Consider the following 27,836-nt stretch of genomic DNA (forward strand, 5'->3'; position numbering starts at 1 on the left):
GCAGATAGTGAGACCCAGAAGCTTGGAAGAAAGGACTTCTTCCAGAGGGTTGTTGAGAAAGTGGATGGGGGGGGTTTTCTAAACGGTCCTTTCGAAGAGACATAGTGAGAGTGTGAGATTTGTCCGGATTGAAAGACGTTCCACGTGTTGGACCAGTTTGTGATTTTATCCAGATCAGCAGTGAGCGAAGAAGCTGCTGCTTGCTGGTCTGAGGGATGACTGATGGTACGGCAGAGGGTGGAGTCATCAGCAAAGAGATATAGAGGATTTTCCAGAGAGTCGGAGAGATCATTGATGAAAACCAGAAAAAGAACAGGGCCCAGAACGCTACCTTGAGGAAATCCAGCCTGCACAGGAAGAGGGGATGAAAGAACTCCATTTAGACCTAGGTCACATTTGCCACGGCGGCCGTGGGGTCTCCAAAATCTACGGCCACTAGCAATTATACGGCGGCCGCAGTATTTCCACGGTCACACAATGTCGCAGTCACATGTGTTTTTATTTTTCGGGGAGCCGCACTAAGGATTGTGATTTTAGGTCTAAGTCACATCTGCCACGGCGGCTGTGTGGTCTCCAAAATCTACGGTCATGAGCAATTATACGGCGGCCACAGTATTTCCATGGTCACACAATGTAGCAGTCACATATGTTTTTATTTTTCAGGGAGCTGCAAGGCGTATTTATAAATTGTGGAGACTGAAAACGTGGGGTTGCCGTACGGTCTTTGATTTGATGTCGCATGGTGACCTTTGGGCGGGCGTTCCTGCGGCGGCCATAGAATTTTCAAGGTGCCCGCAAGGCGACCGCAGGGGGGGGGGCGCAGGGGGGCCCTAAGGCGAACGTGCGGCCAGACGGATGTAACGAATGGGTAAATTTTTTTTTTTAAACCAGTTTTTTTTTTCGGCTTGTCGAATTGCTACGGCGTACGTAGAAATGAAAAAAAGTTATAACTCCACGTTATAATTCCATGGCGACCTTACGGCCTGTAAAAGATCGCCATACGGCGTAGGGCCACCCTGAGGCCACCTCAGAAACTCTGCGGCCGCTACACGTTTCTGTCAGTTCAGAGAGCGTACGGCTGCCGTATCCTCGCCGTAGAGCAAATGTGACTTAGCCTTAGGTCTTAGAAATTGTGGAGACCGAAAACGTGGGGTTGCCGTACGGTCTTTGATTTGATGTCGCACGGTGACCTTAAGGGGGCCCTGCGGTGGCCATAGAATTTTCAAGGCAGACGCAAGGTAGCCTCAAGGTGCCCGCAAGGTGACCGCAGGGAGCCCTAAGGTGAACGTGCGGCCAGACGGTAACGAATGGGTTAAATTTTTTTTTTTTTACCATGTCTTTTGTTTCGGCTTGTCGAATTGCTCCGGCGAACACAGAAATGAAAAAAGTTATAACTCCGCGTTATAATTCCACGGCGACTTTACGGCCTGTAAAATATAGCCAAATGGCGTAGGGCCACCCTGAGGCCACCGCAGAAACTCTGCGGCCGCCACACGTTTCTGTCAATTCAGAGGGCTTACGGCCGCCGTATCCTCGCCGTAGAGCAAATGTGACTTAGGCCTTGGGGCCACACGTTGACTGCGACAGGAGAGGAAGTCTGCGAGCCATGAGTGGAGATGGCCTTGGATACCAAAGGAAGAGAGTTTGGTGAGCAAGGCAGGGTGCCAGAATGTGTCAAAAGAACGTGATATATCCAGGGATACGGCTCGGATTTCCTGTCTGGCATTGAGGACCTCCATCCATTGTTGGGAGAGCAGAAGCAACATATCCAGGGTAGAGTGACCTGGTCTGAAACCAAATTGATGATCAGAAATCAAGCCATTGGAGAAGAGGAAGCATTTGATGTCTGAAGCGATGATGGATTCCATAACCTTGCTGATGATTGGGAGAAGGCTGATTGGTCTGTAGTTGCAGGGTTCTGTTTTTGCACCTTTTTGTGCAGGGCAGTGATGTTAGCTGATTTCCAAGCAGATGGCAGATGGCCTTGAGCAAATGAGAAGGTGAATACAACAGAGAGAGGGTGAGCAAGAGCAGAAGAGCAGGCTTTGAGGACACGTGGGCTGATGCCGTCTGGACCGGTTGCAGAATCTGAGTCGAGGTTTGACAGCAAGCTCTCCACCTTGTCAGGACAAAAGGACACAGAGTCCAGGGACAGTTGGGTGCGACTGGGTAAGGTGGGTAGAAAAAGTGATGGGTTTTGGACACAAGATTTAGCTGCAAACACCGAGTTTAGGCATTCAGCTTTTTCACGTGCAGTATCAGTAGTGCTGCCATTTGAGGTAAGGGAGGGATGGAGGGGGAACATACACCTGAAACAGATTTGATTAGATGCCACCAGGATTTTGAGGAGGGAGAGAGGTTTGAGAGTTCAGACTTGAGATGAGAAAGATGTTGTTTTCTGGCTCTCCTGAGGGTAGATACACACTTGTTCTGAGCTTTATGGAAGGAACTGAGATGCCCTCAGTTGGGCTTGCTTTCCATGAGGCAAAGGCATGTTCTTTCAGGACAACTGCCTCACCACAAGCTTCAGTGAACCAAGGGCGGGAGGAAGGGTAGGACAACTGAAGACAAGAGGGGATAAATCTGTGCATGAGGGAGAGCAAGTTTCTTTGAAAGAATTCCCAGGATGAGTTGATGTTGGAGAAAGTAGAGATAGGAGACCAGTCTATAAGTTTGAGGGTTGCTTGGAGACCCTGCCAGTCGTCTTGAGTGAAATGACAGACTCGACGGCGGTGAGGTGGTTCTCTGATAATAGCCAGAGAGATATCCACTTTGACAAGGACGTGGTCAGAAGAACCGATTGGAGCGGAGGAAGAGCAGCAGATATTGTCAGGGAAATTTGTCAAAATCAGATCCAGAAGAGATGGAGTACCATTGGTTGAGATCCGGGTCGGGAAGTTGACCGATTGAGTCAGTCCCAATGAGTCGCAGAAAGTTTTTGCTAAGGTTCCATAACAGGTGAGAGAGGTACCCACACCAAGCCTACTGGCATGATGATAATTGAAGTCACCACATATGAGGAAGAGAGAGTTTGGATGAGAAGATAGAAGTTGGTCCAAGTTTTCAGATAGTGAGGTGCAGATGGAGTCATCACTGTTAGGTGGACGGTACAGTACACATATAAACATGAGGTGGGAGTTGAGGGGAAGCCGTAGCCAGAGGTATTCCTGGGGGTGTGGGGGAGTGAGAGTAGTGCATGGAGAGTGAGGAATAGAGTCTTTGATGAAGAGAGCAACTCCTCCACCAGGGCGAGGCTCAGGTCTGTCAAACCGGAGGAGGGAGTAACCAGGGAGATATGCTTGGGAGTCAGACACGTCTTGGGGGAGGAAAGTTTCTGTTATGCAGATTATGTCTGGTTTGTCAGTGGCAACCTGTATGGTAAGATCTGAAAGGTTTGAGCGAAGGCCCCAGATATTTGACGTCCATACTTTTAATGAAGAGGTAAGGGAGGAGGCTTTGGGTGCAGGGGGAGGGGAGGGTAGGACAAGGGACGAGGGGGGAGGTGAGGAGTGTTGTTGAAAGAGTGTGGGTGATGGCTAGTGCTGATTAGATTTTGGTCAAAATCGGTCAAAGGTCAAGGTCACAGTGAGGTCAAATATTCGATTTTTGATGGTTTGGTATAGATAACTCGAGAATGGAAGAAGGTACCTATGTCAAATTACACCACGTGATTCAGGAGGGTGATGGCTAGTGCTGATTAGATTTTGGTCAAAATCGGTCAAAGGTCAAGGTCACAGTGAGGTCAAACATCCAAAAAATGATAACTCGAGAACGGAAGAAGCTACCAATGTCAAATTACACCATGTGATTCAGGAGGGTGATGGTTAGCGCTGATTATATTTTGGTCAAAATCGGTCAAAGCTCAAGGTCACAGTGAGGTCAAACATCCAAAACATTCGATTTTTGATGGTTTGGTACAGAATCATCGTAGAAACTTCTGGTTTGCGTCGCTACCTTCTCTGGAGACAGCTTTTATTAGACAAGGTCAGAGGTCAAGTTGACGATTTCGTAAGTACCAGTGTATGACTGCTTGTTTGTTTGTTTGTGTTTTGTTTGTGTATTTGTGTGTTTTGTTTGTAGGCACGATAACTCGAGAACAGAAGAAGCTACCAATGTCAAATTACACTACGTGATTCAGGAGGGTGATGGCTGGCACGGATTAGATTTTGGTCAAAATCGGTCAAAGGTCAAGGTCACAGTGAGGTCAAACATAATTCCATAAATTCATGTGGAGAAATGGAGTATTTTTGCTTCGCTCGACGTTACGAGTTCGTTTTAACTTCGATTTTAATTTTGTCTTCGGTTTTTGCGATCGCTTAGGACGCTTAAAACTCGGTTGTCGAAATTCTGGTAAAAATCGGATGTTTTGGAGACGTTTTAAGATTGTATAAAAAAAATATTTCACTCGCGTGTCACGGGTCGTCACGTGATGCAGTGCGCTCGAGCAGACACGTCGTTGAGTCACGTAAAGGTTTTGCGTGTGCGCGCTGACGGTGTTTTCGATAAAGATGGTGTTTAAAAGTCATTTTTTTTATCCAAATAAAGGTTATCGTCGCATGCCTGACTCGCTGAGCCGTCGGATTATGTAAAGATTGTTGGTGGATGGCTGAATATTACGGTTTTGTGACTTTGATAAAATAATATAAAATAATTGCGTGGAGAAATGGAGATTTTTGCTTCGGTCGACGTTACGATTTTTGATGGTTTGGTACAGATTCATCGTATAAACTTCTGGTTTGCGTCGCTACCTTCTTGAGAGACAGCTTTTATGAGACAAGGTCAGAGGTCAAGTTGACGATTTCGTAAGTACCAGTCTATGACTGCTTGTTTTTTTCTCGTCCTTTTTCTCTAATCCTTTCTTGCTGCTTGCAACTCCAGCTCTCTTGCGTATCTCCTCATTCCTCATCCACTCTGTTGGTGATATTCTGAGAATCCACTGAAGCATTCTCTTCTCTGTCCTCCCCAGCAACTCCTTTTCCATTTTTTCCATTTTTTCCATAGCTACTGTTTCTGCACAATACATTATAACCGGTCTAATCAAATATTTTAACCTTCATTTTTCTCGGTGTTCTTTCACAAACAACTACTAACATCCTTCTACTGTGCTCCGTGCTGCCTTCACTCTATCCTGGATTTCTGCTTCACAACCTCCCCCCTCCATTGGTGATAAATCAAGGTTTTTGAATTTTTAATGCAACATTACAAATGCAACCATAACACAATTGCTATACATATTCAAACAACTCAAGAACTTGCCAATGATCCCAGGCTCAACTTTAAAAGGAAAATGTGTTCATTTACCTCGCACTCCAGAGAGAGCCAGAGACAAATAAATTACAGCCAGTTTGAGAAGGAACATGCTTGCTGCACCACCAGGTCAGGAATTTCGATGAATGAAGTCGACAGGTGTGCGGCTACTTGTTTTTATTGTGCATTAACATGTGTAATTTGACCTTGATCAATAATGCGTAACATATCACAATGAGAATAGAAGGATAACAACTTATTTACTCATCATTGTTATATTCTTTCAACACTGCATCATTGTAAAGTGTCATTTTGAGGTAAGGGGAAGACAAAAAGGACTTGTAAGAAAAACAAAAAACACTTAAGGACAGTGATAATTTCATCTTAAATGTTTCTCCTCCCTCTCCCTCCCCCACCATGATAAAATTATTGCAGTATCTATTTATCATGAAAATATTCCGTTGATCATGTGCTGTCGTAATGTGGTAACGGAGAGATATTGTCTGATATTTGGGTTGTGGGAAACGGTTGGAAACAGAGGAAGGAATGAAACGAAAAGGAAAATAGAAGAGAGATGAGGGGAGGCAATAGCCACCTGCAAGTAAGAGGGCTGGGTTGAGGCAGCCTCATTGGGAATGGGATTTAAGAAAATAAAGAAAAAAAATTGTGTATGATAGGTGATGCCATGAGATATCAATGAACTGTTAGCTTCAGCCTGAGAGGGAAGAGAAGAGGAACAAAGGAGTTGAGATGTGCAGTAAGTCTGGGTTTGGAAAGTTTCATCTGGAGAATTTTTATTACTGGAAGATATGCTTGTGTTTTGGAGTTGCGGGGAGGGCCAGTGGGCTGAGCGAATCGAAGGAGATCAGAATGGAGGTGGTAAGAGACAGAGGTCACTTACTTGCCAGAAGGAGAGCAAATATATTGTTGCGGGCCGGGGGTCGGGTGAGAGGTCCAAAAGGGTGGGGGGGGGGAGCTATCTCGGCTCCGACCAGACTTCCCCGGAATTGTAGTCCTTTACACACGGATAATTCCATGACGCGGTGGGTCGCTAACCGACCGTGGACGCCAATAACTCAACCGCGTGACCTAAGGTCCTCCCGTCTATGGGTTAACTGGGTTACCTAATTAATCACGTAATTTAATTACTGGGGAACATGCCTTCGGTATGCCTTGTCCGAACCTGATCACTTTCCCAGATCAGATGCATCCGAGCTACACTGCCAAGGACGTACCGGCTAAAAGGAACGGATCGTTGGGAGTAAAGTCCCGGTGAAGCTCGGATTCAGACCATGCTGGATCAATGAAAGAATAGACCAAAACGAGCTGGGAACATTTCTCATAATAATTTATTTACAAGCAGCCGAGGAAAGTTATGTGGCGCATTTAATAGTTTTATTGGGGTGTGTAATGCAGGGATAGAAAGAACTGTGAGAGGTGCGGCAATGCACACGCAACTTAAAAAAGCAGACACAGAGCAGACTTAATCCCAAATAATAATCTTCTGCAATCTTAACTAAAAAGGACAGGCACCAGAACAAGCACACACACACACACACACACACACACACACACACACACACACACACACACACACACACACACACACACACACACACACACACAAACACAATCTGATGAAGAGGAGTTAATGAAGAGAAAATGGAGGAGAGGAGATGAGGCTAATGGTCTCTGAATACGTTGCATGATTGCCCGATCGTGCCACCAATACGTTTTGGGGGGATGCTCCACTGAGCGATACCTCCTCGACAGCTGGCATGCCGTTTCTTGCTTAGTGGCAATTTGTGCAGCTAGCGGTCTAGAGAACAAGACGCGACCATCGGGTGTGAAGGGAGGGACTTGGGTGGAGAAGGTGGAGTCGAGAGCGAATGGGTGGAGTGGTAGGCAGGACCAGGTGGGTGGGGTCAGCGACATGTGGGTGGAGAATTGGAGTTGGAGTCGCAGAGATGACGACGGGTGAAGAAAACAGAGTCGCGGAGCAGGTGAGTTGGAGATCCAGAGAGAGAGAGAGAACGAGAGAGAACGAGAGAGAACGAGAGAGAACGAGAGAGAGAGAACGAGAGAGAACGAGAGAGAACGAGAGAGAACGAGAGAGAACGAGAGAGAACGAGAGAGAACGGAGAGAACGAGAGAGAACGAGAGAGAAAGAGAACGGCTTCACCATCCGCCTTTTATAAACCTCATGGTGCGGAGCGGGGGACCACCCCGAAGCGATGCGCCTTCACCCGAATCGGGCGCTCTGATTGGCCCCAGCCCCCAGGCGGCCCTGCCACGATGGCCGGAAGCAGCTCCACTCCACTTCCGTCAAGATTGCCCCAAGCTGTGGGATCGTCTCGCTCCGACCTCACGACATGATATGCATTGCCCCACACCGAATTCCGCCACATGAATTGCCTTGCACGAACTCCCGGACCATGCCCTGACGACCGGCCGAGGGTCGTGTGGGCCTTGCATGCCCGCCCGGGCACCCCCGGCTAGCACTGGTCAATGTACCTGCTCCATGATGCGCCATGCGGCCCAAGCTGTACAGCATGCCTCTGCCTAATCGTGGCTTCACTGGCCAGAGAGGCGAGAAGGTAAGATGTTATGGCAAACCCATGCACAGACGGTAAGATGTGTCCAGTCGTGCCCTGCTCTGTACAATAATAGTGTCACGAGCGGCACACGGGTCTGCCTTCGATCACCTTCCGCACAGTGCGTGCGGATCCGCCATTAAGCACGTGGCCAGCGCTCGCGTTCGCCCGATTCTGTTATCATGTGCATGGGGCAAACTCCGATCTGTGTCAGTCATTGAGTGGAACGATCGGATATATTAATTAGATGGAGGTTTAGAATGAAAAAGGATATAGAAAGTGTCAAATGGAGAAATGGAGGGAAAAGAGGATACCGATATAATTAATCCAGAAATGGGTTGAACATTACGCGCCCCCGTATCTTGCACAACGTGGCGTGGCTGTCGTTTTTCTATTATCGGCCTCTGACGATGTAGCTATTGGCACCAAGCTACTAGCCACACTCTTGCCGATATTGGGTCATTTGCTTCTGTGTTGTGAAAAACAACATCCATGCAGCCTCTTTAAGAGATATTTATTCGTTTGCCATTTCAATGCTACCAGCAATCTCATCCCAGATCATTGGAAACGTCAGACTATCATCTCAAGCTTGCAGCAGAGGTTCGTTCGAGGATATCGCTGTTTCCTCGCAGCTGCGCTGTCTGCTCGTGGTATGGTGTTGTGGCTTTCTATTCCCATCCCCCGGCCACGGCACATGCTGCACGTGTTGGATACAAATTCGGATTTACCTCTGGAAATCCCCGCAACGCACGTCCAATTTGACCCATGAGACAAAAGGGAAGGGGCTATCTAAACGTATATTAATGGAATAAATCTCTTGGGACCACTATATGTTGGATGTCATTGCCTTGGAGGCATGCGGTTCCTAGAACCACAACAATATCTTGTCCTTTGGCCATATTGTGGGAAATTCCAATTATACCTATTCCTGTGATCTCACAATTACTGTCTCTGCTATTTCCTACATCATTCCAACAACAACCAAACTTTCCCCAGTTATTCTTAAATATCTTCCCTTTGCTGCAAAATATACCCTTTAAAAATACCTCATTATTTTTGTATGATGGCAGATCAGGGCTTACATTAATGTCCTGCTATCATTAATGTTCATATCCTGGTTAATGTCATTAATGTTCATATCCTGGTGTTGGCTCAGTGGTTAGGGTAGCGGCTTGGGATCCAAGGGTCCTGAGTTCAAGTCCTTGGCAGAGATATGCATTCTATGTTGTGTGCTCCCCTTCCATCCCTTCCCCCTCTTCAAATGGCACCACAGCCGACTGCTCGTGAGAAGGCTGAATGTCTCAATTCTGGGTTTGCTTCCAAATCTTGTGTCCCCAACCCCTCACTCTCGGTTCCCATCCTTCCCTGTTGAAGCCAAATGCTCCTGAACAATTTTGCACCCAACTGTGTCTTTTGTACCTGAGAAGGTGGAGAAGGTTTCTCAAACCTCGACTCCGATTCTGCTACTGGACAGGATGGCATCAGCTCATGGGTCCTAACAACCTGCTCTAGTGCTCTTCCACATCCTCTCTATGCCCTTTTCACCCGATTATTGGTCATCTTCCATCTGATTGGAAATCTGCCAACATCACCCATCACCGCATTACACAAAAAAGGTGCAACAACTGATCTTCTTAACTACAGATGTATCAGCTTTCTTCCAATCATCAGCAAGTCCAGGGAATCCATCATTACAGTCAATATGAAATCTTTCCTTTTCTCCAACAACCGGATATCAGAACACCAATTTGGTTTCAGACCAGGTAACTCCACCTTGGACATACTGCTTCTGCTCACCCCACAATGGATCGAGACCGTTAATGTCAGACATGAGATCAGGGCTATCTCTCTGGACATGTGTCGTGATTTTGATAGAGTCTGGCATCCTGCCTCTATTGCCATCCATTGTGGATGGCAAGCAGATTGCCTCTCCCTGCATGAAAGACACCTCACCCTGAGGCAGAGGAGGGCAAATCACTTATATAGCTTGTATATCTGGGACACCGGAGAGGACTTGCCTACTGTGTCTGTGCAACTCAGGGACGTGGCTGTGTGTCCCAATCACATCACATCACCACTGCCCCATCTTCCCCATCCATTTTCCTCCGCATTATCTTATATATTTGGGCTGTGTGAGGGTGAGGGAGAAGCTATTTTTCTTTTCTACATATGGTACTTTTATTTTATTTTCAAGTCCTTCTTGTTTTCTTCTTCCACCCTGAGTGAATGATGGCCAAGTCTTTTGCAAAAGTAAGATTGAATAATAATACGTGTTATGGTTAAATCGACTCTTATGTGCCTTTTTGCTTTCTTAGTGAGAAATACTTGCTTTTAAATTATTGCTTGCTTGCGTGTTTGTAATAAATAATAATTGATTGTTGTCATTTCCAATCTGTCTCAGTTGTCTTTTCCTTTACTGGTCCGACAGTTTACAAGTTCAGTTAGACGGGAAGTTGTACCATAATAATTTGTTTTGTTAGCCAGCGCACACTCACTGTAACGCTCCGCAGTAATCTGCAGCAGTGTGTGCAGAGCAGTGTGTGCAGAGGGCCCGTGACCCCAATTAGCTGGCCGTCCATAGGTAAGGTAACACTGCCCGGATTGGCTGTGCCAATCAGCATTTGTGGTTGCCTAACTATGTGCCAGTGCGTAGATTTATCTGTGCCCGGTGGCCTTAGGAGCTAGCGTTTGAGAGGGACCAAATCACTCCCCCTTGATCAAGGCAGCACAGCAAACCCAAAACATCACTGAACTTCCTCCATTTTTGACTGTAGAGAAGGTGTTCTTTTGGCACAGAACTTTTGGCGCTTCTTTTGTTCTTCAAGCCTGGTGTTGGCGCAGTGGTTAGGGCAGCGGCTTGGGATCCAAAAGGTCCTGAGTTCAAGCCCCGTTGGGCCACTGAATTAATACACCAGGGGTTGACTCAGCCTGTCATCCTTCCGAGGTCGGCGAAGTGAGTACCAGTGTACTGGGCCGGTGTATACCCCGGTTAAAATAGGTGTACCATATCCCTGTGTCGTAAGAGGCGACCAGGGTTGCGTCAGGAAGGGCATCCGGCGTAAAACATGTGCCAAATCACTATGCGGATCATACGGATGATCCGCTGTGGTGACCCCTAACGGGAGTAGCCGAAAGAAGAAGGAAGGTATTCTTTTCCTTTAAAGCATCATTTTATTTTCTGCCAACATAGAGATGATATGTTTTTACTAAAAAGCTTTAATTTTGTCTCATCTGTCTAAAGCACAATTTCCCAGAAGGATTTTGGCTTGTTCAGATGTGTTTGGGCAAACTGCAGTCAGGCTTTCTTTTGTCTCTTTCTCTCAGCAGTGGGGTTCTCTTGGATCTCCAAGAGAACTGTCAACATATCTCTTGGATCTGTCAACATAGCATAGAAACTCCTTTCATAGAGTTGGTGACGGATGGTGTGAGTTGAAACTGTCGTACCTTGTGTCTGAAGGTCAGCTTGAATCTGTTTGGCAATTGATCGAGGTGCTTTCTCCACCATTCGTACAATCCTTGACTGCAATCTTTGATCAAGTTTTCTCTTGCAGCCATGTCCAGGGAGGTTGGCTACAGTACTATGGGCCTTAAATGTCCTGATAACATTGGGTATGGTGGACACAGGAACATCAAGGTCTCTGGAGATGGACTTGCAGCCTTGAGATTGTCCATGCTTGGCTATAATCTTGTGTCTGACCTACTCAGGAAATTCTTTGGTTTTCTTTCTTTTCTTCATGCTCATTGCAGTACACACAGTGACATAAAACAAAAGAATGCCTCCTTTTCTAACTGGTTGAATGAGTGATTTTTATATTGCAGGCACCTTCAACTCAACACAGGTGAGTTCAATTTGCAAAATAAAGGAAAATCACCTGCTTGAAATCTAATAATTTCCAACAACTTCTAAAAGGTGCCAATAATATTGTCCAAGCCATTTTAGGGTTTGTGTGTGGAATAAGCTAAGATTTAGTATTTTTTTTCAGCTTTTTTTTTGTTTTGTTTTGTTCCACTGCAAACCAAATACATATGTGGATACCAATTTTTTTTTATTTCAGAAATTTTCTGGAATAAATGTTGCATTATTTGAAAAAAGTGCAAGGGTGTCAATGACCACGACAGTATTCACACACAAACAGTAAGGCCTATCAAATTGCATCAAATACAAATAACAATGAATGGGGCAAATTACATACACTGCAATAACAATGAATAGGGCAAAGTACATACAATGGAAATAACATCCTTAAACAATATTTTTTTGCAAAGCAGGTTACTTAAAAGCAAGGGGATAATTGTGTGTTTTAAGGCTAAATTTTAAAACTACAATAGAATTGGATGCCTTCAGGTGATCTGTGAGCTTATTTCAAAGGCGGGGTGGAACAGATCAAAATGCTACATTCCCCATGGCGCAAAGCCTCATCCTGGGCACAGATGGAAGAACAGCAGTGTTAGACCTCAGGGTGCGTGGAGACGTGAATTGAAAAGGAAACTTTGCAAATATGTCAGGCTGGTGTCATGTAAGATCATAAAATCAAAAGTAAAAACTTTAACTCAATTCGATATTTCACTGGTAACCAGTGTAAGGAAGCCAGCACAAGCTCTATTTTCTGAGGTTTGGTTGAAATGTGTGCAACACTATTTTGAACTTATTGGAGCTTTTGAAGGGATTTGGCAGGAAGACCAATAAAGGGTGAGTTACAGTAATCAAGCATGGAAGAGATCAAGGCATGCATGAGCTTCTCTGCATCAGGCATCTTCAAGGAAGATCTCAATCTGGCATTTTTTCTGAGGTGGAAAAATGAAGACAGACACATTCTTTTGATGTGGGCTTCAAAAGACAGAAATGGATCAAATGTAACACCTAGATTAGTGACCCAGGAGGAAAGTGGAATAACTAGCCCATTAATTACAATGTGGTTGTTGCCAATTTTTTTAGTCTAATGAGGAGTACCAATAAGTCGAGCCTCAGTCTTACTGCCATTGAGATGCAGAAAGTTAGCATCCATCCACGACCTTACCTCGTCTCAACAGTTGTCCCCCACATTTCAGAGAAACACCCACATTTCCTTCTGAATGTCTTAAGAGAAAGCCTTATCTTCCTGATTCATTCAGCAGAGTTGACGCAGTACATTGCAGCTGTCAAAAATAACTTATTTTTGTACATCACCATTGCAATGAAGTAAATATAGCTACTGCAATGAAATTTTTCTAAAAAAAAAAAACCCCAGTTATAAAGTGCTTCCTGAGCAGACCACACAGTTATATATAAAACATATTAAAGTATCCTTATAGTAATACCAGACTACCAATGTGAGGTGTAATAGGTATTGTAATAGTACACTTATTATTTGTCTCATCTGTTTCACGAGCATATTGCGTTGTATCATCACCAAGATTTTTCATAAAGGGATGATGATGTCATAATGACATCATAGCACCTAATTGGTCAGTTTGATTACATGCAATGATCAACAACATATTCCTTGACCTGGAAAACATACCTCTAGCAACTTAAAACCTAACCATAGCATTCTGTCATCATATTTTCCAAATTTGTTTGTATTATTATGTAATTAAACATAATGACGTCATAAAGGCCCTTCCAGCAAGCCGATTTTTTGTTTTTGTTTTTTTGAGCATGACTAATTCTTCAATGATCATGAAAGTAAGTCAATGTGGTTCTTTGGTTTAAAAAACATGGTGCTTTTGTCTGCCGTGTAACGATTTTTTCACTGTCGTACCTCACAATGAAGGAAAAGTACAAAAAGGAGAAAAAAAAATAAAGAAATAAAAAAAAATGAGGAAGTTGACAGAATGAATAAACAACATAGTCAGATATCGATGGATGTGGAAGAAGGTTGTACAGTTTGGCAACCTGATGAGATGAAGACTGGAAAAGTCGATCCCGATCACAGTAAGCATATGGGATGAGAGGGGGAGGAGAGGAGGTTCCAGGAAGAAGGGAGGATTAAAATGGAGATGGATAGAGGAAGTGGAAAGAACAGTCAGGCAATATGTGGAAAGGATTATACAGAGGGGAGAAAAATGTGTGAGAACCGTAGAGGAGAGAATTCAAGAGGAAAGGGGTGTATCGGAGAGGAAGTGTGGGAAAGGTGCAGGTCAAAAGATAGACTGGTTTGATTTCCAGCAAATCGGATTTCATGCGGCATTTTTGAGGAAAAGCAAACAAATAGGTGTATCTGGAGCAGATTTTTGTGCTGAGTATGAATATGTCGTTTGTCTTTCCCAAATTTGCCTAATTAGGTCACTAATTAAGGTCAATTAGTGCAAAACTCATATTTTTACAAAATATGTTTTATTTTACATCCCAAATACAGATATGCAAACTATTTGTCAATATCTTTTATATTAAATCATACAAATATTGTCAAAGTTTAGAAATTAATGGAAAACGTGAAGGAGATATTCACTTTATTCATGAATATATCCTAAATGGCTGGACTTTTCATTTTTTATGGTAGGATGGATTGCTACTTATTTTGGACAGCAAAATACATGAGTGACCACAGCACCCTGGCTTCCATCATTGCATTGGGTCTGTGGTACATGAATATAATGTTTGTTTTGTAGATTTCGGCTAATTAGCATGCTAATTAGAAGTGTTCATTTTAGTGCAAAATATGGATTTTCATCTAAATAACTTAATATGCAAAATGCACCAGTACCACAGTTCTCTGACATCCATATTGCTTAGGGTCTGGGTTACAGGAAGATGATGTTTGTGTTAAAGCTTTGGGTTAATTAGCATGCTAATTAATGATGCTAATTAGTGCCGCCAATGGTTCGTGAGTGCAAAATACTAAGTTTCATGAAATTAACTTGAAATATGATATCATGAAATATTGAAATCATGAAAGGTGGATTTCACAACCATCGTTTCCCCACCATGAAACCGCAACAACATTGTTGAAACAACTTAAGGACTAACCTTTAAAGTTGAACATTTGAATGGCTCAATACTAGTTAACGGATTTGTACTGTTAAGAGCCGGGGGCCCTCTCTGCCATGCAGCAAGTTGGGTTGCATGAAACGTGTTCTTGCCATCTCGGGTGGAATCATTTTTGTCAAGATTATCCCCAGAAAAGTGAACAAACCTACCAACAACCAAATTCTGGGGCACAACAGCACCAGTTTGTGTATCAAGTCGTTTCAATGTGGCCTCTGCCATCGCTGTATCTTACTGAAGAACCTTGCTATAACTTACAATGTGGCCTGCATTGTGGAACAGGTTGACAAGTTTCTTTGATAGCGTAGCCTGATGCAAAGTTAGACCGAAGCCCACGTGTTTGGGCGGGACTTTTTTGTCCCCACATACAGCGTACACCATGTCTTGCCCAATGCTACAGACCCTTGCCTTCTTGATAGAGTCGATTTCATTTGTGTCAACTTCATCAAACTCTTGATCAACATGTTTCTGGCCACCAAGTAAGACATTAACAAACATATGTACAGATGATGGAATACTATCCATTTCAGCTGTTTCATTCACGTCTACCCCTTCGAAACCTCGGTGCGACATTATGTCGCTTCTAAGTTGTAGGGCGACGTAAACTATGGATAGATAATTTCCATCATCAGGTTTGAAAATAGGTATGTTCTCAAGACCAGTCTGACTAGAATCTGATGTTTCTAACACGTTTGACAGAGGCGCATGACGGAATCTTACTGGGACGAGAAGAGTTTGCCTTTCGGATGGTGCTGCATTTCGCAAAACCACAAATTCGTAAATGTCAGTGACGAACTTCAGCAAAGCGTCTTTGAAGGATGCAGTCCTACTAAGAAAGGATGATGGGATCATGATGTCCAACTCATTTGCAAGCTCTTTGTACCTTTCTAGTACCAAGGAAAGCTCAAGTACATGGCCCTTCTCAGCGGATTGTCGAAGTTCTTGAGAAAGCCACACCATGGCCAGGTCGGCAGATTTAGTGTCAACCTTTTGGTCTGGGAGCCCAGTGAGATTTAATTAGCAATTTGCGCCCAAAAGGTTTGAGGTGTTCACTGTACAGGGTGAGGCGTCCGATCTTAAGAATGGGGATTCTTAAGTTCCGCGAAAGTGGGACAAGCTAGGGGGCGCCACTGGAAGTACCCCCAAAATTGACTTTAATTAGCAACTCGTGCCCAAACGAAATAACACCATTTACTTAATGGTATTGGTGTAAGGACCCCCAAACTATAACATAAGAAAACATTTTCAGTAGGGTAAGCCACTTAAGAAGCCCACTAATTAGCACTAATTAAGGGATTTAATTAGCAATTTGAGCCCATCAACAAAATTTGTTCTAAAACACAGGCGAGACTGACTGAAATCAGTTTCACTTACTTAAGAAAGTATTATCTGCGGGATTCCGTACTTAAGAAGGTGGAACTTCCCCACGCACCCTCCCAATATTGACTTTAATTAGCAACTCGTGCCCAAACAAAATAACACCCTTTACTAAATGGTATGGGTGTAAGGACCTCCGAACTATAGCATAAGAAAACATTTTCAGTGGGAAAATCCACTTAAGAAGCCCACTAATTAGCACTAATTAAGGGATTTAATTAGCAATTTGAGCCCATCAACGAAATTTGTTCTAAAACATAGATGAGACTGACTAAAATCAATTTCACTTAATTAAGAAAGTATTATATGTGGGATTCCGTACTTAAGAAGGCGTAACTCCCCCACGTCTCCCTCAATATTGACATGAATTTGCAACTCGTGCCCAAACAAAATAATACCATTTGCTTAATGGTTTTGGTGTAAGGATCTCCAAACTATAACGTAAGAAAATATTTTCAGTGGGAAAAGCCACTTAAGAAGCCAACTAATTAGCCTTAATTAAGGGATTTAATTAGCAATTGCAGCCCATCAACGAAATTTGTTCTAAAACGTAGGCGAGACTGCACGACTAAAGTCAATTTCAATTACTTCAATTACATTAGCTATTTAGCCCAATCAATGAGATTCGTGTTCAAACGGAGCAGAGAGTGACCAAATCAATACGACTTAAGAAAGTATAATCAGGAATCCTTTATTTACGAAGGAGACATCAAGCAGTAATTGAGAATAAGACTTGTGAATTCAACAAGTACAACGTTTTGAAAATGGTGTTTGAGTATAATACATCATGACTCCGTGGCCTTTTGGGCACGTTTTATTACAAGGCCCACATAAATATTTACGCAGTTTAATGCCAGTTTTGATGCAATAAAATAGATAGCACAAACAGAAAAATACAGATGCAATTATGAAACCCAACATTATGATCATTGCTAATCTGTAAAGGGACTTGCACTCAGTCCGAAAATATATTACTTCAGTGAAAAATGTTTAATTACGACACCGAGCAATGTCTCAAACAGAGATAACAAATTGCAAACACATTTATGAATTCAACAAGCGCAAAGTTATGAAAAATGGTACAAACAGAAAAATACAAAACAAATCAGACACTGACCATCATACAATATTGGAAACAAAACTTTGAATTCAACAAGTACAACGTTATGAAATATGTTTGATTATACATCATGCAATAGGCATTATGATTCGAGGACCTTTTGGCAAGATTTATTACAAAGCCCAGAAATCCTTACGCAGTCAAATATCAGCTTTTATGCACGGAAATAGATTGTACAACAGAAAACAGGCAAATACCGATCAAACCAGATACTGATAATCAGACTAATCTTTAACACGACTTATGCTCAGTCCCAAAATAAAATTATTTTAGTGACAAATTTTTGCCATAGAGTTCTTCTGGAATGAATTTATGTGACTGTCCAGCACTTTTACTCAGAATCCTCGATAATCTCTTCATCGGAACCAAGATCACCCACTTCATCTTCAGAAGATAGATCAAAATCCTCATCAGGGTCCCCAATGCTGGAAGCTGTGTCGCCTTCCTCTGGAACCAGTTTAGCTGGAAGCTGCTGACCCTCGAACCACACTATGTTGTAGGTATCATCCTCAAGTTCCCAGCCATCATGCTGTTTCGGATGCTGATCTATCTCTTTCTGGTCTGCATTTGCCCACATTGTGGCGATGAATGCGGAGCGGTTGACATGAGGCAAGTTCTGATTCACAAGGCGGCAGCCCACTGGCATCTAAGCCCTTCAGTTTCTCTAGGGGATTCTTGGCTGTCGCTTTTGGGCCATAAGCCTTCTGGAATACCTGGTTTAGGTTTCACAAGACCTTTCCTGATAGCAAACAGTGCATCCTGACTAGATGATTCTGCCCAGCGTTGGGTACGTGCCGTGTGCCTCTTGCCATTTGGGCCACCATAGAGAATATTGAAGAAACTTAGTAACAGCTCTGGTGAGGATACATCACCTTCCTTAACCTGATCAAACGTGGTACCATCAGAAGAGGTTGGGGTCTTCTCTAACTCATGAACTAGCTTCCTCAGCAGGAGTGCCGTTTGTGTAATGGTCTTTTCTGGAGTAGTGACATAATCATAGGCTATACGGACACTGTCATGTGCCATGTTAGAATTGTAGATGATGACTCCTGACTTTTTGTCAACAGGGCTATGTACCTGGAGACGATAGCCGAAATGCTTGGTGATATTTCTCATCAGTGCTTGTGCAGAGTGCATTGGTTTCTCTCCCGAGTCTGAGCACATGTCGAGATACCTGGCATACAGGGATATCAGGAGTTCCGAACTCTTATTCACAATCACCGATGTTTCTATATACGAGTGGATCCCATCAATGCTGGAACCCAAGGTATCAACTTCCTCCACAGTGACGTGGGATGTACACCTTTGTGCCGACTTCAAATACTCGCTTCTACATGAATGATGGTACTTCACCTCCTTTGCGATCATGTCAACTCCTGATATTTTTGCGAGTATTCTGTCATCTCTCAACACTCTAGCAGCTTCCCGAATGCGTCTTTCGGCTTCTTGAGTTTCACATGTTCCAAGTACTTCTTCATTTCCGGACCTTTTTCTTTTTCGAACTTGGCTACAAAACAGACACTGTCTAGGAAATATGCCAGTAGTTGTGGTACTACCAGGCGTTGGGTCCGAGGCTGACCGTAAGTGCTTCCTGGTAGGCGCTTCTTTTTCTTCCTGTTCAGACGTCACCGCCATAAAATTTTTGTAACAACTGCTGTGGTAACCGTTCAAACTTGATGGTTTATCTGGGAGGGTCTGGATAACACCATAGAATTTTGATGAAAGGAAGCGCCTTTTCTGCTTGCGACTACATGCAGCTTTCTGGACTGCATTCCAGGTAGCATCAGAGAAGGGTAAAACCTGTAATCTTGGTGACTTGGTAGGGTGTTCGTCTACATGGAGGATGCAACGGCGTTCAGCGTCTTCCACTGTTGATTCTGACGTACTTGCAGTCATATCATACGTTTTAGACTGGCTCTGGTTCTCTGGGTGTTGATCCAGGTCATCCATTTCTCACCAACCTGTCAAACATAAAGAAAACAAATGTGAAACCATGCTGTATCCAGAACCCAATGGACTGAAGGCATCTTCTATGGTTTTCTACTTTTACCCACCACTACAACACTGCCAGAGTTAGTGTAATTTTGAGTTGCTACCAGGCAAAATGTCCCAAAGACGTCAACGGAGTGAAGTCGACTTTGGTGTAATAATGACTGAAGGCAACAGAAAAGCGAAACATTCGGGATGGTCCATGGCTGATGAATCGAACGGACCTGTGAGAAAGTGAAATGGAGGTTAGACGCTATCCCTTTTGTCCCAAATTTAATTTTTTCGAGATTTATGAACTGAATATAGACCAGGCCAAAAGATTTGGAAGTCCATCATTACTAGTGTCTGTTACGTGTGGTGGTACCGCCTCCTTAAGTAAGGTTCCCGCAGGTAGACCATAATACTTTTTTAAGTAGTTGATATTGATTGGGTCATTCCCAACCATGTGTCAGCAGAAATTTCATCGATGGGATCAAATTGCTAATTAAACTCCTTAAGTAGTGCTAATTGTGGTATTCTTAAATGACTTCTCCCAAGGAAAAGGTGACTTTTCCCATGGAAATGGTTTTATAACACTAATGTTTTGAGATCAGCTCAGCAATGCCATTGAATAAAGGTCTTATAACGCTTAGGCATGACTTGCTAATTAAAGTCAATATTGGGGGATACGTGGGATAGTTACACCTTCTTAAGTACGGAATCCCACAGATTATACTTTCTTAAGTAAGTGAAACTGATTTCAGTCAGTCTCGCCTATGTTTTAGAACAAATTTCGTTGATGGGCTCAAATTGCTAATTAACTCCCTTAATTAGTGGGCTTCTTAAGTGGCTTTTCCCACTGAAAATGTTTTCTTTTGCTATAGTTTGGAGGTCCTTACACCCATACCATTAAGTAAATAGTGTTATTTTGTTTGGGCACGAGTTGCTAATTAAAGTCAATATTGGGGGGTACGTGGGGAAGTTCCACCTTCTTAAGTACGGAATCCCACAGATAATACTTTCTTAAGTAAGTGAAACTGATTTCAGTCAGTCTTGCCTGTGTTTTAGAACAAATTTTGTTGATGGGCTCAAATTGCTAATTAAATCCCTTAATTAGTGCTAATTAGTGGGCTTCTTAAGTGGCTTACCCCACTGAAAATGTTTTCTTATGTTATAGTTTGGGGGTCCTTACACCAATACCATTAAGTAAATGGTGTTATTTCGTTTGGGCATGAGTTGCTAATTAAAGTCAATTTTGGGGGTACTTCCAGTGGCGCCCCCTAGCTTGTCCCACTTTCGCGGAACTTAAGAATCCCCATTCTTAAGATCGGATTCCTCACCCTGTACAGTGAACACCTCAAACCTTTTGGGCGCAAATTGCTAATTAAATCTCACTGGGCTCCCAGACCATTTGCCTTTTGTACATCTCGTTGGAACTTCTTCAGACAGTTTGGATGATAACATCCTTCTGCAGCGATTGAGTCATTGACATCAGCAATACGAATGAACACCTCATGAATATATTTTGCATTTGTGCAAATGTTCTAACTGGTGTTGATGGTGCAGACCCTACAGGTTTTCTGCTTGACAAAGTAAGCATAGTGTCCAGTCCATTCTTTTCGACTGACTGCGCAATGAACGGCGTTTTGAAGGTCCTGCTTCATCACCAGACCTACTCTCAGCTTTACACTTCTCAGGGGACTGCTCACCTTCAAGTTTGGCATCTATGTTGTTTTTGTGAGTATACTTGGAATAGCACTGCCTGTGCCACTTCAGTTCTGGGACAGATTCGGCGGTGAAGAGAGCTGTTAGCCTATTAACGGTAGCCCGATATTCATCACACCTCAGCTTCTTCCGCTTTTCCGTTGCTTCCTTGATGGATGCTATTCCCCGATCTGTCTGCTGGAAAGACGTCTCTGTGCTGTATCACGTGATTGGGTTTTCGTATATCATGACTCGCCCGCTAGGGGTGGCAGGAATGTACATCCGGACGCGCAATAAAGCGGAGTTGATGCAAACACTCTTGCTTCTCGTGTTCCACTGCACCTCGTACACCATAGTTGGCGACGAGGATGTGATAAACACGGACATGTGCCCGTTTTCATCGGAGATGACTTCGAATTGTTTTCGGAGCAATTGGGATGCTATTTCCACGCGAATGATGTGGTCAATGAGAGCAAACAGAAGTCGATCTTGCTCGTCTCGCTTTCGACGGAGCATTATCGGCTACTGAGTGATTTGGTGGCGCCGGACAAGCCCCGTGATGACGCGCTGTCGTTTCGGGATGTTGTGGAGAAGATGAAAGCACACATGGCGCCGGAGAAGTCATTACAGCTCGCTCGATACCAGTTCGATCGCCTCTCGAAAGGTGCAGAGGAGCGCATCGCTGATTTCGTGGCGCAGATTAAACATTCTTCCGTGGCCTGCAAGTTCACAGCGGGGGAGCGTCCAGCTCGGCTCAGAGATCGTTTTATTGCTGGTTTACAAGATGCGAAGATGGTTTTGGCGGTTCTACGGCTGAAGGGTGAAGCCATTACATTCGACTCAGCGGTCAGCATGGCTGCAGCGGTCGAGCAGACTCGCGGAGATGTTCGGGCCATCACCGGCCACGCGGGGTCGCAAGCACCCTGGGACGCGCGCATGACCATGACGCGCGGCCGCGCGTGCGGCGAGGTGACCCCGCGGACGTGCTTGGGATGCGGAGGTCGACACCTGCGCCGTGCGTGCCCGTATAAAGGCACGGTGTGTTTAAATTGTCACAAGGTGGGTCATCTGAAGCGTATGTGACGTGGGGCGCCGGCCACCATTAAGGTCATGGACGGCGATGTGCGAGGCGACCCAGGGCGGAACCGGCGGCCGTTGATGAGCCTGTTTTCAATTGGCCCGGCGGCGGCGCGCCCGATGACGGTGGAAATCGAAGTGAACAAAACGCCGATCACCTTTCAGGTCGATACGGGAGCGGCTGTGTCGATCATCGGCGAACAGACCGCACGTAGACTCAACGGCCTGAAGCTTATCAGGTCAAACCTCACGCTGTTTACGTACACCCGCGAGAAGATAATGCCAGTCGGGATGGCAGATGTGTCTGTGCGGTACCAAGGCCAGGTCGCCACGCTTCCGTTGTACGTCGTGCGGGGGAGGGGACCATCTCTCCTCGGCCGAGACTGGCTGTCGCGCATCAGGCTAGACTGGGCCGCAGTTCACCTTGTGCAACCCGTGCCGAGCCGGTGGGAGGATCAGTTGGAGAAGATTCTTCAAAGACATCAAGGTTTGTTTTCGACGACCTTGGGAAACTCAAGGGCGTGGAGGCAAAGCTCTTCCTGAAGGAGGGGGTGGTTCCTCGTTTTTGTAAGCCACGACCAGTGCCATATGCCCTGCGGGACAAGGTCAAGGGTGAACTGGATAGGCTGGAGGCCTGTGGAGTGATCGAACGGGTGTCGTACTCAGATTGGGCTACCCCGGTTGTCACGGTGCTGAAACGGAATGGAGACGTCCAATTGTGCGGGGACTTCAAATCCACGGTTAACCCGGGGCTCAGCATGGAGCAATATCCACTGCCATCAATCGATGAAATATATGTGCGATTGGCGGGGAGTCAATACTTCACGAAGCTCGACCTGCGTGATGCATATTTTCACCTGGCGATGGATCCCGGGAGTAGCGAGCTTTTGACAATCAACACGTGTCAAGGGCTCTATCGATATACCCGACTCTGTTTTGGGATTGCTTCAGCCCCGGTCTTGTGGCAGAAAGCCATGGATCAGGTTTGCATTGGCCTGGCCCGCTCAGACCTACCTGGACGATGTGCTCATTGCGGGGAAAACGGCGGACGAGCACCTTGCGAACATTGCCTAGAGCACCTTGCGAACACTGCGAACAAAAGCTAGAAGCGTGCGGCCTGCGCTTGAACAGAGACATGTGCGCGTTCTTCAAGCAGCGCTTGGAATACCTCGGACACATCATCACGCCGGAGGGGCCGTTGAAAGGTCCTCGGAAGGTGGAGGCGATTCAACACATGCCACCGCCTCGCGACAATACGCAGCTGCGCTCGTTCATTGGTATGGCCCAGTATTACCAAAGGTTCGTGCGCGGGCTCAGCTCACAACTTGCGCCGTTAACACGGTTGCTCAGGAAGGACGAGCGCTGGGCTTGGGAGGCTGCACACCAGGCGTCGTCCGACCGCGTCAAGCGGCTGCTCACAGAGGATACGGTCCTCGTGCACTACGAGCCTGCGCGTCCGCTCTTATTGGCATGCGACAGCTCTGCATATGGCATCGGGGCAGTGCTCTCCCACAGGATGGACGATGGATCCGAGCGGCCTGTTTGTTTTGCATCCGGGACCCTGTCCGCAGCAGAGCGGGAATATGCCCGGATCGAGCGCGAGTCCGGCGAGGGTGTCACCTCGACTGAGCCGGGAGGCGTCTGAGCCTGGGCTGTCTGGCGGCGCTGCCCGTCCGAGGCGGGTCAGGGTGCGGCCGCGGTACTTGGAGGATTATGAGTGTTGATTGGTTTCGGTTGGTCATGTTATGATTGTCCTTTCATCATTTGACTTGTCATTTTACGAGGGGAGGAGTGTGCTGTATCACGTGATTGGATTTTCGTATATCATGCCTCGCCCGCTAGGGGTGGCAGGAATGTACATCCGGACGCGCAATAAAGTGGAGTTGATGCTAACACTCTTGCTTCTCGTGTTCCACTGTATCTCGTACACCATAGTCTCCTCAGCCAGTCCTGTCTGCTGACATATTATTCAGAGTTCAAAGCTGATCTCTGACGGACGCTTCAAGCTTAGAACTGGTTCCATAGTTCACCTGAGAAGAAAAAATGATGGAGATCAGAGACGGGTTTGCAGAGGAGAATGTGGGGTAGCCTATTCCTCCCACAGAGTGTGTTAAATGATGCCATCTACATCCAGGAGATGTAACTACAGGCCACACCCAAACCACCCACTGATTGAACCTCCACCAAATCTGACAAGGTCAATAAATCCCTATGCATTGACAATGCACATGCACCATGCATAGGTGTGGACCAATACATGTAGTATTATACAATCATGTTGTCATGAATGTGTGTGACATAGCCTACTTTCACTTTCAGTTTGAATGACAACTCTTTTTATATATATATATATATATATATATATATATATATATATATATATATATATATATATATATATATATATATATATATATATATATATATATATTTGAAAGTGTGTCTGTCTGTGTGTGTGTTTCTCTGTGAGCTATGCACGCGAAAAGTACTGGACTGATCCTCACCAAACTTCACATGCTGACAGAACATGTACCCGGGAGTGTCCCGATGTAAAAGAATTGTACTTCCGACTTCCGGTTTCCGAATTATGACGTCATCACCTGATTTCTTAACGTTAATTTTTCAAGTTCAGCCGATTGACATGGGGCCAATGCCATTTGCAATAGAATGAAAAAATAATGCTTCAGTCAATTGAAGACAATGACTTCCGACTTCTCGGTTTCCGAATTATGAAGTCATCACCTGATTGCGTAACGTTAATTTTTCAAGTTCAGCCGATTGACATGGGACCAACGGAATTTGCTAGAGAATGAGAATTAATTAAGTCGCAAATGATGACATGAAACCAGCCTCACATTGTTGAGGCATTATGGTTTTTTTATCTGATGCGGCAATAAATCTTAACATTTTTGAACTTGAGTCTTCTGCATATAAAACATGGCGGGGAAAATATAATATTATAGTGGTGATGAAAAAAAAAATAATGGTGGCAGCCTCTACAATTTTACAATTAACTGTGACATATACTCCTTCAGACCCGCCGTCATCCACGGGATTCCTGTGCGGAGCACGGGTATCCCTGCTAGTACATGAATAAGTTACAGCAAACATACCTTGCAAGTCCGTGTTTGGGGTACATGTCAACGGGACACCTTGTGATATTCATACATACGACACACCTGTATTTCAGGAAAAGCATAATATTGTGTTGCGAAGACAATGCACATGGCAGAATGGCTTCCAAATTATAGTATACTAGCCGAAACCGCGTCACAGACTGATTCCGTTCATTCAACCACCCTCACCAGCTCACAGACACTCGAGGGACATGGACTGGACAGCGTGTGCTTGCCCCCGCATACTCATCCCCCGCCCCTGCCCCATTCCCCCCCCCGCCTCCCACCCCCGCCTTCAATTTGCTTACCCCGCTCAAAAATTTAATTACCCCGGCCCTGCCCCCGCCTCTTCACTCCCCGCCCCCGTCTCTTGATTCCCCACCCCTCTGTCCACCGCCTCACACTCAACCCCACGTAATTCACCCCAGCCCCCGCCCACTCACCCCCGCCCCATTTCCCCTCGTCTCCCGCTTTCAATTTGCTTACCCCCGCCCAAAAATTTGCTTACCTTGCCCCCCACCTCTTCACTCCCCGCCCCCGCCTCTTCACTCCTCGCACCCGTCTCAACGAAAAGTGTTTATTCTGCTTCAGAGTTGAAAGTTGACTCTTGCCACTATGTGCGATGCACTCTTGCAGGGACGAAGTTTCTTTCAGTCCAGGTCACATTACCGAGGAAAACGTGACGTGACCGTGAGGAGGAGCACAAAATTGGTCCTTCAGTAATAATATATCGATGATTGTATACATAGGTGGCAGTGCCGTATTAAGCTCTTAAATTCTGAAAATCAAAAGTTGAACAGTTACAGAGATATTGGCAATAGAAACAATAATTCCTTTCACATTCTCCAATTAATTCAAATGTTTATTGATTGATATACATATCTGGTGCAAGAAGAAGCTATAAAAGCTTTGTATATTTGCACTAAGGAAGGAAAATGGCACCAAAAATGAATTTCATGAAAATCTGTGTTTTGCTCTAAGTAAAGATTGACGCTAATTAGCATGCTAATTAGGCAAAATCTTGAAAACTAACATCATGTTCCTGTGCCCAGGAATGAATGCAATGAAAGGAAGCCAGAGTTAATACTTCTTTCAGATTTTCCATTAATTTTTAAACTTTGACGACCTGTATAGGATTCATTATAAAAGATATTGAAAAAACTGTTGTCATATCTGTGTTTAGGATGCTTGGCAGGTGAAAGAACATATTTTGTAAAAATTATGAATTTTGCACCTATTTATTGACCATTGACCTTAATTAGTGACCTAATTAGGCAAATTTGGGAAACACAAACAACATATTCATACTCAGCACAAAAATCTGCTCCAGACACACATATTTGTTTGCTTTTCCTCAAAAATGCCTCATGAAGCTTAAATAAGCACATTTTAAAATTTCTTGCCCAGACTAAGAGGGTGAAAGAGAAATTTAGAATGTAGGATGTGTGGGGGAGAGCAGTTATCAGAAGTAGGGAGAAACATACACATGTTGAAAGAGATGAGAAGAGAATTTGGATCAGGGATCAAGGTAAGGAGCAGGCGACGAAAATGTTCACATATAGTGCAGAATATGAGCAAAAAGATGTTCGAAGAGATGTCACGAGGGAAAAGCATAGAGAGGTGGAGAAAACTCATGTTTTGGTCAGAGCGAAGGAAAAGGTAAGTAGAAGAGAGTAACCTGCAGGCTGACATTGATGTGGTGAAACTGCTGAAATGGGATCACAGTTGTAGTTTGGCACCATTACCAAGAGCAACATAATTTCTGGACGAACTATAAATTAACGGTGTTCCGTGGTTGTCCTATTGGACCGCTTTTGCATGACTCGGATGAAGGTGCACCATACGTGTTTCCAGATGAAATTTTTGCTATTTCAGCAAAAATTATACATGAATTAATCTGAGATATCCTGGAAAGAAGTCTTTGGGATTTTTGGCAATGCTTCCTGCTTTGGAGAGCCGACCTTGTAAATCTTTTTTTTTCTTTTCCTTCAACGTAACCACGTGATCTCTTTCCATCCTCTGCGTTTACCGATTCAAATTCACCATTCACCTCACAATTTTTTCTTCAACCTTTCCTTTACCTAATCTTATGCAATCCCCCCTCACATCCACAAAGCTGCCTCCTTCCCCTGCCCTCTCTCCTCCATCTCATCACTCGACCTCCTCAAATCCTCAACTGCCTTCTTCCCCCTCTCTTGTGCCCCCTCTCCCCCAGCACCACAGAGCTATTTCTCCTCCTCATCCACCCCTCTCCCCTAGCTCTTCTGCAATCCCCCACACTCTTTCAACAACTGTCCTCAACTCCCCCACCCCACCCCCTCTTTCCTTGTCCAACCATCCCATCCCTCCCCTGCACATCAAGCTCTAAAAAACAATATTTTATAATTGGTTTTATCACCCTCAAACCCATGATACTAATTTCAGAGAAATTACATCGACACTGACTCTCCATGCACTGCCTTCACTCCCCCAAACCCCCAGGAAAACCTCTGGCTATGGCTTCCCCTCCACTCCCACCTCATGTTTATATGTGTGCTGTACCATCCACCAAACAGTGATGACTCCATTTATACCTCACTATCCAAAAACATGGACCAACTTCTATGCTCTCATCCAGCCTTTCTCTTCCTCAAATGTAGTGACTTCAATTGTCATCATGCCAGTTG

At 44.7% G+C, this 27,836-nt stretch overlaps 2 protein-coding genes and 2 pseudogenes across 2 annotated transcripts in view; 1 reads left to right on the forward strand and 3 right to left on the reverse strand.

Annotated features, from left to right (window-relative positions):
- LOC147017869 (fish-egg lectin-like) overlaps nucleotides 1-5,387 on the reverse strand; it is an 89,004-nt gene extending 83,617 nt beyond the window's left edge. The window contains exon 1 of the mRNA XM_085896937.1: nucleotides 5,302-5,387. Within this exon, the coding sequence (XP_085753063.1) occupies nucleotides 5,302-5,359 (58 nt within the window). The 5' untranslated portion in view covers nucleotides 5,360-5,387. The remainder of the gene's footprint in view (nucleotides 1-5,301) is intronic.
- Nucleotides 1-27,239, forward strand: part of LOC147017868 (uncharacterized) — a 122,018-nt pseudogene extending 94,779 nt beyond the window's left edge.
- On the reverse strand, nucleotides 14,540-25,193 carry LOC147017870 (uncharacterized; annotated as a pseudogene).
- LOC147017871 (uncharacterized) lies at nucleotides 16,897-20,865 on the reverse strand. Its single transcript, XM_085896928.1, has 2 exons — nucleotides 19,360-20,865; nucleotides 16,897-19,266 (listed from the first exon to the last, which is right to left on the reverse strand). Exon 2 carries the CDS (start codon nucleotides 19,253-19,255, stop codon nucleotides 17,927-17,929), a length of 1,329 nt encoding a protein of 442 aa, XP_085753054.1. The 5' UTR covers nucleotides 19,256-19,266; nucleotides 19,360-20,865; the 3' UTR covers nucleotides 16,897-17,926.
- Nucleotides 27,240-27,836: the final 597 nt, after the last annotated feature.

This window comes from Eptatretus burgeri, chromosome 10, assembly GCF_056783735.1.
Source record: "Eptatretus burgeri isolate ZD-2024b chromosome 10, Ebu_testis_v1, whole genome shotgun sequence".
NCBI classification, from domain to species: Eukaryota; Metazoa; Chordata; class Myxini; order Myxiniformes; family Myxinidae; genus Eptatretus; species Eptatretus burgeri.

Excerpts from the sequence above, each read along its gene's own strand:
- LOC147017871 (XM_085896928.1), bottom strand. The coding sequence starts at position 19,255 with ATGGATGACCTGGATCAACACCCAGAGAACCAGAGCCAGTCTAAAACG.